This window comes from Helianthus annuus, chromosome 5 (genome assembly GCF_002127325.2).
Source record: "Helianthus annuus cultivar XRQ/B chromosome 5, HanXRQr2.0-SUNRISE, whole genome shotgun sequence".
NCBI classification, from domain to species: domain Eukaryota; kingdom Viridiplantae; phylum Streptophyta; class Magnoliopsida; order Asterales; family Asteraceae; genus Helianthus; species Helianthus annuus.
The window spans coordinates 60,936,479-60,947,798 of NC_035437.2; the positions used below are offsets into that span (position 1 = coordinate 60,936,479).

The window sequence follows — 11,320 nt, forward strand, 5'->3', positions numbered from 1 at the left end:
CCGGTACAAATTTGCTAGGTTTGAGTTTCCCTGCACTTTCTCACACATACCAGTGGCTTTGCAACCCATTGGCGATCTCTTTTTCCTTATTGCTACATACTAGGGACTTTTATATATACTTTAAAGGTTTACTCATACTCACTTTTACATGAACTCGCTCAACTTTTTGTTGATTTTTCAAATTACATGTATTTCAGGAAATTAGGGATCTGGCAAGGTATGCTATGTCATCAAGCTGCGTAGGAGAAATGATGTCATCCGAGTTTAGGGATTGTGACTTTTTCCTGGACGAGTCACAAGTCTTAAACTGTGTTTTTAATTCATGTCTTATGGTTGTGTCGTATGAACAATATTTTTATTATGTCATGTTGTAATCCGTTGCATGTGTCGACTTTTGAAAACAATGCTGTCGTGTTTTACTTTTTAAACTTGAATAAATGGATGGACATCATGGTTTTACTCTCATATAGCTTTGTTGTGATTAAGCTATGGTATTAAGAAGTCACACCAAATAAACCCACGCTTCCGGAAAGCCAGGGTGTAACAGCTTGGTATCAGAGCATTGATCATAGCGAACTAAGATTCCTTCTCGAGTCTAGACTATGATCACTAGCGCTCTCACGAAAACATTTTTAGATTGCATATATTACGTCCAGATCCAGGATACAAAACAATTTTTACAAACAAAAAGTATGGGCACTTTTCCAAATTTATGGTTCAGTCCAGGAGACTGAGGGAGTTCAACCCTAAAGGCTGGGGAGGTTCAGTTATGCAGACTGAGGGGTCCAATCTTTGAGATTGGGGAGGTTTTGGTCTGTGAGGCCAGGGAGTTAGTCTGAGAGACTAGGAGGTTCAGTCTGAGAGGCTGGGAGGGTAATCTAGTGAGACTAGGATGATTACTTGTTTGCTTTATGGTGACTTACATGTTTATTTGATCTTATGTTGATTATTTGTGCATATGTGTGGTTGTGTTACAGACATCACGCCATCATCCTCAGACACAGGAGTTTCGGACACCTTAGATCCCATGGCGATAGTATCAGATGACGAGATTCCTTCGGAGCGAGAGGTCTATACCTCGGACACCACCAGTACTGACGACGACGATTTCCAGCCTTTTGCGCTACCTGACGTCGGAGTAGAGCCTGCTGATGGCCTTCCCGCCGGGGACGTACCACTTGCGGTGATCCCTGCTCCTATACCGCTTGCTGCTTATCCAGTCGTAGATATGCCACTCGATGTTATTTCTGACGACGATATCGATCTGTTTGAGGAGGACCCACCTGAAGCTGACCATGAGGGCGGGGACCCTATTGTTGCTGATGTCATTTTACCCATTGCAGAGGCCCTTGCAAAGGAGCTTCCTGCCGGTTCACCAGTCCCAGATTCCTTTGAGTCCGTGGCATCTGTGTCCTTACACGCTCAGGGAGTGCAGCATCACTCTCATGACGCCGACCCAAACATGGCGTTATCAGCTGCATCTGCTCCCTCACACGATCTCGAGTTCGACCACGAGGTTGACGATGATTTTGATCCTAACTTTCCCCCTGGTTTTGATCCGGACCAGGATATCGAGTTCATTCACTTGGACCAGCCCCTAGAGGAGCCTGTAGCCCCTATCGATCCTTTGTTTGATGATCCCGCTGATTTTGATATGGATTTTGTTGACTCGGAGCCTGTCGTGGCCCCTGAGCCAGTCGTTTCTCCTGATCCCGCATTAGAGCGTGACCCTATTCATGATGATGCACCAGCCATTGCACCCTTTGTTGATGATATACCCGTAGCTGATCATCCTGTTATTGCTCCACCGTTAGTGGATGATCATGTTGTTGACGCTCCTGTTGACGCTCCACTCTTGATAGAGGATCCTGTTGTTGCACCATTTCCTGATCCTGTGCCGGTGCTGTTCGACCGTGCACCTTTTGCTACCCATATAGATCCACGTTACGCCGACACCTGTAACGGGTGGATTGATGACGATGAAGATTATCTACCATTTGTGTTACCTGTTACACCACCAGTAGCCCCCGTTTTAGCACCCATTTCTGCACCCACTGATACCCCGTTGTTTCCCCCACACACCACAGATGCACATCGCATAGATCTTCCTGTTACGTCCCTCCAGGACATACCGCCACCGCGTCCTGGAGAGGGGTCATCTAGACAGTCGCCTGTTCCTGTTCCACCCATGCTGTCATCACCTTTTCCATTCACATCACAGTTTCCCCATGTTGCACCATCTACTGCACCATCCTTCACTCCGTCGAGCGAGCCATTTCTATGGACTACGCCCCCTATCATGCCACTGTCTGATCCGTATCACCCATACCATGTTGGGTATTCTACGGAGGACATACTCACATCGTTGATGAAACAGTAGGAGGCACTGACCCGTCGTATACACGAGCTGGAGAGAGCTCAGCGACCACCTTGCCATTGTTAGACCCCATTTGCAGCATCACACCCTCCGCGTCCACTTTCCCCCAACTCAGACGCTCGCTTTTGGACTTCCGAGCAGCAGATAGCATATTTGCTGCGCGTCTGTCATGCTTTAGAGCATGACTGGTTACATATGCGTCGCCTGTATTACTCTCGCTTTCCTCCTCCTCCTTCGCCATCAGCATTGGCATTTTGATTCGACGCAGGTAGACTTTTGGTGAGAGGACCGCGATTGTGCAGACTATATAGCTTTTTGAAGACCGCATTTTGATGACATTACTTTTGATGTTTAGTTGTTGATGGTTGTTGTAGTTGATTAGACAGTTCAGACAAGGGCGATGTGGTCCTTAGTCACTTTTGATGTACGATACAGTTACAAAACTTGTAAACACTATTGTGGTCTTGATTTATGATAGCGTAATCGCAGTATTCTCATTATATGTGTTGTTAGATTGATTGTTTCAATTTATAACATGAGATGTTATGTGCTTGATTAATTTGTAACATGAGATGTTATGTGCTTGATGAATGTTGTTACGTACGTATATTATTTCCTTACTATGACCTGACCAACGTGAAACATCTTTTAGAAGATGCCACCAAGACGTGATCCGCGCATGCCCACCAATGAGGCAGAACTCCAAGGGATCATTGCTGCAGCTATCGCACAATACGCTGTTTCTCATGCGGAAACCAGTGGAAATATCTCTCAAAACCACGGCAATAACAATCCACCTAATGGTAATGTTAAGTTGTTTGAGATATACTATGAATACATTTGGATATTTTTAGCACGTTCGCTAATACCATTTGTAAATCCTAACGTATGTGCAGGGTGCACTTACAAGCAATTTCTCGATTGCAAGCCCGTGAATTTCGACGGCACAGGCGGTGCTGTTGCATTTGTAAGATGGGCTGAGAAGACTGAGTCTGTTCTTAGAATGAGTAAGTGTGCTCCCAAGCAACAAGTGACCTACATCTCAGGGCTATTTGGTGGAATTTGCAAGTGCAAACTCTTGGTGAAGCTGCTGCTTATGCGATGTAATGGAATGAGCTGAAGGAGCTCATGAGAAGGAAGTACTGCTCACGTGCTGAAATTCAGAAGCTGGAGACTGAGTTCTGGCACCTAAAAATGGTTGGTCCCAAGATCGCAGAGTATGTTCAGAGATTCCACGATTTGTCCCATGTAGTGCCATACATGGTCACACCGGAGTTCAAACGAATTAAGCGCTTTATCTGGGGATTGACACCTCAGATCATGAGTATGGTTACCACGTCTAAGCCTGCAACAATCACAGAAGCCATTGATCTCAGTGTGGCTCTTACTGAGGAAGCTATTCGATTGAACAAGTTTTCCGTTACTGAGCAGAAGAAGAAAGAGACTCACGTAGAGTCGTCTGGTGAAAATAAAAGAAAATTTTCAAACTTCAAGCAAGGTACAAGCAATGTGAACAAGAAGGTTGAATCAAGCACACCGGCTAGAGCTGCAACCGGTGTTGAAAATAAAGGGAAGGGTTATATGGGTACTTTGCCCAAGTGCAATACGTGCCAGCGCCATCATCATGGACAATGTAGATTGAGGAAGTGTGAAGCATGTGGAAGGAACGGCCACACGAAGGATACGTGTTGGGCCGGAACTGGTGTTGGGCGTACTGGTAATCGAGGTTACGGAAATGGTAATGGAAACCGCCAGCAAGGTGGAAACGGCGGAAATGGAAACCGTGGGAACAATGCAAATCAAGCTGGGAATGTGAATCGCAACCAAAACAACACTCAAGCTGGGAACGGAGGTGGTAATGGTCACGGACCAGGCTGTTTTAATTGTGGAGAAGTTGGGAACTTTAAGAAGGAATGCCCAAAGCTGAACCAGGCCCATGGAAGAGTGTTTAACATAGGAGCGAGGGAAGCACGCCAGAATCCCAACGTTGTCACTGGTACATTCCCTATAAATCAACGTTTTGCATTTGTTCTGTTTGATACTGGTGTCGACTATAGCTTTGTGTCGTTAGAATTTAAGAGTATGCTTGGGTTAGCTGCTAGTAAGTTAGATAGTTGAAGCGAATGAAGTTGTCAGAGGTTGTGTAATTGAGCTGGAAGGACGCGAGTTCACTTTGGATCTACTACCAGTTGAGTTGGGAAGATTCGACGTGGTAGTAGGGATGGATTGGTTGTCGAGCAATAAGGCTGAGATTGTTTGTCACGAAAAGATCATTCGCATCCCAACAGAAGATGGAGAGATGATCGTGGTTCACGGAGAGAAGCGCGATACGCCTCTGAGAACCATTAGCTGTCTGAAAGCTAAAAAGTGTCTACAGAAGGGATGTGTTGCCTTCTTGGCACACATCGTGGATAAAGAAGCTGCTGAGCCGAAGATCGAAGACATCCCTATAGTAAAGGAATATCCTGAAGTCTTCCCAGAAGACTTGCCAGGGTTGCCACCTCAAAGGCAAGTTGAGTTTCACATCGACTTAGTTCCAGGCGCCGCGCCTGTGGCTAAGGCACCTTATCGACTTGCACCTTCAGAGATGCAGGAATTGTCGACACAGCTCCAGGAGTTGTTAGACAAGGGATTCATTAGACCAAGCTTCTCACCTTGGGGAGCTCCAGTTTTGTTTGTCAAGAAGAAAGACAGTAGTTTTCGTATGTGTATCGACTACCGAGAACTGAACAAGTTGACAATCAAGAATAGATATCCTCTGCCGAGAATTGATGACCTATTTGATCAGCTTCAAGGTTCAAGCTACTACTCAAAGATCGATTTGCGATCAGGTTATCATCAGTTGAGAATTCAAGAGGAGAGAATTCCCAAGACTGCTTTTAGAACTCGATATGGACATTACGAGTTTCTGGTGATGCCATTTGGGTTGACAAACGCGCCAGCTGTTTTTATGGATTTGATGAACAGAGTTTGTAAGCCATACCTCGACAAGTTTGTGATTGTGTTCATAGACGATATTTTGATCTATTCGAAGACGAAGGCCGAGCACGAACAGCATTTAAGAGCCATTTTGGAGCTACTTAAAAAGGAAAAGCTGTATGCCAAGTTCTCGAAGTGCCAGTTTTGGTTATGCGAAGTCCAATTCCTTGGACATGTGGTGAATGGAGATGGAATCCATGTGGATCCCACAAAGAGCGAGGCGATAAAGAATTGGGAAACTCCAAAGACGCCAACCGAGACCCGACAATTCTTAGGATTGGCTGGCTACTATCGAAGGTTCATTGAGGATTTTTCAAAGATCGCTCAACCGTTAACTTCCCTCACCCAGAAGGACAAGAAGTTTGATTGGGGAATCAAACAAGAAGAAGCGTTTCAGTTGTTGAAGGATAAGCTTTGTAATGCACCGATCTTATCGCTACCAGAAGGAACAAATGATTTTGTGGTATATTGTGACGCCTCGCGTCAAGGTTTGGGTTGCGTGTTGATGCAGCGCCAGAAAGTCATAGCTTACGTGTCAGCCAATTGAAGGTTCATGAGAAGAATTACACCACACATGATTTGGAATTGGGCGCAGTGGTATTTGCGCTGAAAATTTGGCGACACTATTTGTATGCTACGAAATGTACAATCTTCACAGATCATAAGAGTCTGCAGCACATATTCGATCAGAAGGAGCTCAACTTGAGACAGAGGCGCTGGGTAGAACTACTGAATGATTACGACTGTGAAATTAAGTATCATCCAGGGAAGGCGAATGTGGTCGCCGATACCCTAAGTCGTAAAGAAAGGATCAAGCCCATAAGGGTTAGGGCTTTGGAGATGATTATCCAGACAGATCTTTCATTGCGCATCCATGCCGCACAGAAAGAAGCCCTTAAAGAGAGGAACATTGAAGAGGAATATCTCTGAGGGATGGAGAAGCAATTGGTACCAAACGAGGAAGGAACGTTATGTTTCATGAAGCGAGTTTGGGTTCCTCGTTTGGTGGATTGAGAAGGGTTATTTTTGATGAAGCTCACAAGTCACGGTACTCTATTCATCCAGGAGCGGATAAGTTGTACCAAGATCTTAAGGACTTCTATTGGTGGCCTAGGATGGAAGGCAATGTAGCAGTTTATGTTAGCAAGTGTTTAACGTGCGCCAAGGTAAAAGCTGAATACCAGAAGCCTTCAGGACTTCTGCAGCAACCTGAAATACCCAAATGGAAATGGGAACAGATTTCAATGGATTTCATAACAAAGTTGCCAAGAACGCCAAAAGGTCATGACACTATTTGGGTAATAGTGGACGGGTTGACGAAATCCGCGCATTTCTTGCCAATCAGAGAGAAAGACAACACGAGCAAATTAGCTGAGATATACATGAGAGAGATCGTTGCACGTCATGGAGTGCCTCTCTCAATCATCTCTGATCGAGACGGAAGATTTGTGTCAAGGATTTGGCAATCCTTCTAAGAAGCATTTGGTTCCCAGTTGAACCTGAGTACAGCTTTTCACCCACAAACAGATGGACAAAGCGAACGAACGATTCAGACATTAGAGGATATGCTGCGAGCTTGCGTAATGGATCTAGGTGGAAGTTGGGATACGCACCTACCATTGGTCGAGTTTTCGTACAATAATAGTTATCATGCAAGTATTCAAGCCGCACCGTTCGAAGCTCTTTACGGACGCAAATGTCGATCACCGATCTGTTGGGCTGATGCAGGTGATAGATAATTAGTTGGTCCGGAAGTGGTCCAGGAAACCACAGACAAGATTGCACAGATCCGAGAACGCATCAAGGCGGCTCGCGATCGACAAAAGTGTTATGCGGACCGAAGAAGGAAACCTCTGGAGTTCGAGGTAGGAGACATGGTTTTGTTAAAGGTATCACCCTGGAAGGGTGTGGCACGCTTTGGAAAGCGTGGGAAGTTGAATCCACGTTATATTGGTCCATTCAAGATTCTGAAGAGGGTTGGTTTAGTAGCACACAAGTTGGACTTACCTGCCGAACTTAATGGTGTTCATGATACATTTCATGTATCGAACTTGAAAAAGAGTCCAACACAAGAAACTGTTGTCAATCCCGCTGGCGAAATTCATATTGACGACACACTCCACGTTGTCGAAGAACCCGTTGAGGTTACGGATTGCAAGATAAACAAAACACGCAGGAGTAGTGTCAAGCTCGTCAAAGTTCGTTGGAATGCAAGACACGGTCCAGAATACACATGGGAACGTGAGGATCACATGAAAGAAAAGTACCCCCATCTATTTCCTAAGACCCCTGCAACTAGAAGCAGAGCCTAAAATTTTGGGACGAAATTTTCTTAACGGGGGGAGAATGTGACAACCCTCACAAATCCAGGTATCCGTACAAATTAATTAATGTTTAATTAGTGCTTAATTACTGTGCTTGATTACAATTATGAATAAACTACTTTCTGTTTTCTGATACATACATACTCATGCATCATACTTTACTACTGTCACTTCATTTATTATACACAAACAATCGTGACAAACTTGATGCACAAAGCACAGTTAGCACAGTGGGCGGATAACCCAGTAAACATGCTGACATTGCCAGCACTAGACAAACATTGTTTCTGAGGCCAGTATGAGCCAGGAATGGAATACTACACTAGTAGGGAGTGTAGGGAGGTGAGGATCATAAAACTGCATCACTAGGTGATAGTTATAGTGACCGGAAGCGCCTAAAACATACTTAAAGTGCAGGATTCTGCACTAATCACAAAAATTCAGCTTTTAACAAAGCTAGTAAAGTGCAAAAACTTGGCAAAATAACCCTAGACACTTTCCAAAGTGTTGGTAGTTTATTGTATCACTAAAAACAATATAAAAGACACTTAAAAACTTTATTTAGCACTTTAACGGATCAACATCCAACCGAACAACCGGACTTTACCTGGAACATAAAAATATTGCCAAACACATTATTTCTACTTTTCTGAGCTAGTTAGGGTCCCCGAACACCCTAACACCCTTTATATTAGTTAACACACTAATAACCTAACTAAACCCATTACATCTTAACTAAATAAGTAACCAAGTTCCATCACCACCCAACCCCCCTACCCCCCCCCCCCCCATGTTGACGGTCACAAGGGGTGGTACACCCCCTTGTTTTCTTTGATTATTTAATTGTTGTTGTGGGGTATCTAGAAGACCTAATACATGTTGGTTAATGAGAGTTTTGGGTTATAAATAAACACATTAGGCAACCATTTTCTTTCATTAACACACACAACAACAAAGCTCTCTCCTTTCCTCCTACACCTCATGGCCGCCACCATCAACCACCATATCACCACCATCCAACCTCCATACAACCATTTCTCATACATACAAAGGAGCAAGGAGTCCTACAAACAAGCCCAGTGCTCTCGAAGTTCAAGAACCACTCTCGTTTCCTTTTATCCACCACTTTTACCCCTTGTTTCTTCCCTACCCTTGTGCTAATAGTAAGTGCTTCTAATCATCCTCTTGATCTTGTTTTTGATGGTTAATAGTTGATTGAATGGTTAAAAATTAAGAAACACTAAAGAACTTACATTAATCTTGAACATAAAGTGATAAAGGGTGGATAAAGAAAAGATATGTGTGTAAATCATGTAAATCTTGTGTAGTTATGATTATTTGATGTTGCTTGTTACTAAAAGTAGGATGGATCATCATCTAGACATACTAGATCATGTTCAAGAACATGAACTAGTAAGATCTTAGTGTTAGAAATATGAAAGATGATGAAACCATCCACGATGAACTTGAAACTTGGATAAACATAATTTTTCCTGAAAAATAAGGTAATAAACTTGTAGATCTAAAGATCTACAACTGTTTTTTCGGAAGAACCAAGTGAAAAATACTAGTTTTGTCATAACCCGGATCTTGTATGAAAGAATCACATTTATAGTAACTAAACAAGTGTGTAAACACTTGTGTAACAAGGAAATTTCATAAAGAAATATTTTTATGAATATTGACTAGAAGTTGTGTAACTTCAAGTTCTTTAAAAATAAAGTTTCCAAGAAACTAATCATGTTTTTAAAGATAACAAGACCTACTAAGTATGATGGTAATTTACTACAGAGGAAACTCTGGCGAAATCTTTTCAGAAATATAACACTTAGAAATATTTTTCTAACAAATATTTACAAATGTATTTTTAACTTGTTTTCAAAAATAAACTTTGCCATGATTTTTATTACAAAATACCAAGTACCGGAGGTGAATTTCGTAAATAAAACTTGTTAAATATATATTTAGAATATATATTTTATAATAAGACGCTTGTGTGATTATGTGAATATTTTGTGAACTAGATATATATTATTTTTAGGGTAAAAATTATATAACATGAACACACCATGAAATTACGACTCCAAAATAATACCAACGCGCTCACAAAATAAATATTTAAGTTATATAAGTATCGTAATACAACGCGAACTTTAAAAATGTAACTTATGTATTTTTCGGAAAAAATACTCCTATTTGTACATTTTTGTGAAAATATTATTTTTGAAAAAAATCTAATGAAATGAAATATATTATTTTTGGGAAAAATATATATATATATTTTGGGATTAAAACATTTTAGACAAAGTAATTAAAATATATTTTTCAAGTGAGACTTAAAAATATATTTTTGAAATTATAAAACACACATGTATTATTACCCCCATCCTTGGGAAGGAATATACTTATGAAATAATGAAAAGGTGCAAATACGAAATAGTTGTCTAACTATTTCCCAAAAACGTTTAACCTTAAGCCAAGGCACGGCCGTCCGTCTAATAGGAATTAGTACGTGTAGGTCGTCACGCAACAGGTTGATTTGGGATCGACTATTTCACGAGACGCGCTTCTGTGAGTTCATGGCCCCCTTTTCTCTTTATTGTTTTCAGTTTTATACTTCGGGGGTGAAATACATGCGACAACTATTACAAACATTTATTACATGGTATGGTTAGCGTAGGGAGGGTTTATACTAATAGATCATGTGAGGGGTGGTACAACACTCGAGGCCATTAATCCTCTTTGTTAGGACCGAGGGACACAAGAGTGATAGATCTATTTGGGTGTAGCGAGCCCACACCCGTGAGGCCGGGGAGGCCCATAGAGGTGACTGTGTCTTACAACCGAAGCCCGGTACAAATTTGCTAGGTTTGAGTTTCCCTGCACTTTCTCACACATACCAGTGGCTTTGCAACCCATTGGCGATCTCTTTTTCCTTATTGCTACATACCAGGGACTTTTATATATACTTTAAAGGTTTACTCATACTCACTTTTACATGAACTCGCTCAACTTTTTGTTGATTTTTCAAATTACATGTATTTCAGGAAATTAGGGATCTGGCAAGGTATGCTATGTCATCAAGCTGCGTAGGAGAAATGATGTCATCCGAGTTTAGGGATTGTGACTTTTGCCTAGACGAGTCACAAGTCTTAAACTGTGTTTTTAATTCATGTCTTATGGTTGTGTCATATGAACAATATTTTTATTATGTCATGTTGTAATCCGTTGCATGTGTCGACTTTTGAAAACAATGCTGTCGTGTTTTACTTTTTAAACTTGAATAAATGGATGAACATCTTGGTTTTACTTTCATATAGCTTTGTTGTGATTAAGCTATGGTATTAAGAAGTCACACCAAATAAACCCACGCTTCCGCAAAGCCAGGGTGTGACAGATATTCCACCTTGACTTTCGCATAAGTCAAACATCGTTCACATGCGTCGCTATGTGGGCCTTCATGCCCAGTCATTAGTATGAGATTCTCCAGATCCTAATATCGAGACTTGTGTGCTTCGCCCAACACAAGTTCCCTATGGTTGCCATCTAGTGGGACCCATATTCTCCCCATGAAGTAGCAAATACCGTCTGATTTACCAACAATTTTTTTTCGATGCCTCGTATGAATTCCGCATGACAA

At 42.0% G+C, this 11,320-nt stretch overlaps 1 protein-coding gene across 1 annotated transcript; it reads left to right on the top strand.

The window, feature by feature from the left end:
- Positions 1-1,027: 1,027 nt before the first annotated feature.
- On the top strand, positions 1,028-2,755 carry LOC110943078 (calphotin-like). Its single transcript, XM_022184838.1, has 2 exons — positions 1,028-2,193; positions 2,752-2,755. Exons 1-2 carry the CDS (start codon positions 1,028-1,030, stop codon positions 2,753-2,755), a joined length of 1,170 nt encoding a protein of 389 aa, XP_022040530.1.
- The last annotated feature ends 8,565 nt before the right edge of the window (positions 2,756-11,320 follow it).

Excerpts from the sequence above, each read along its gene's own strand:
- LOC110943078 (XM_022184838.1), top strand. The coding sequence starts at position 1,028 with ATGGCGATAGTATCAGATGACGAGATTCCTTCGGAGCGAGAGGTCTAT.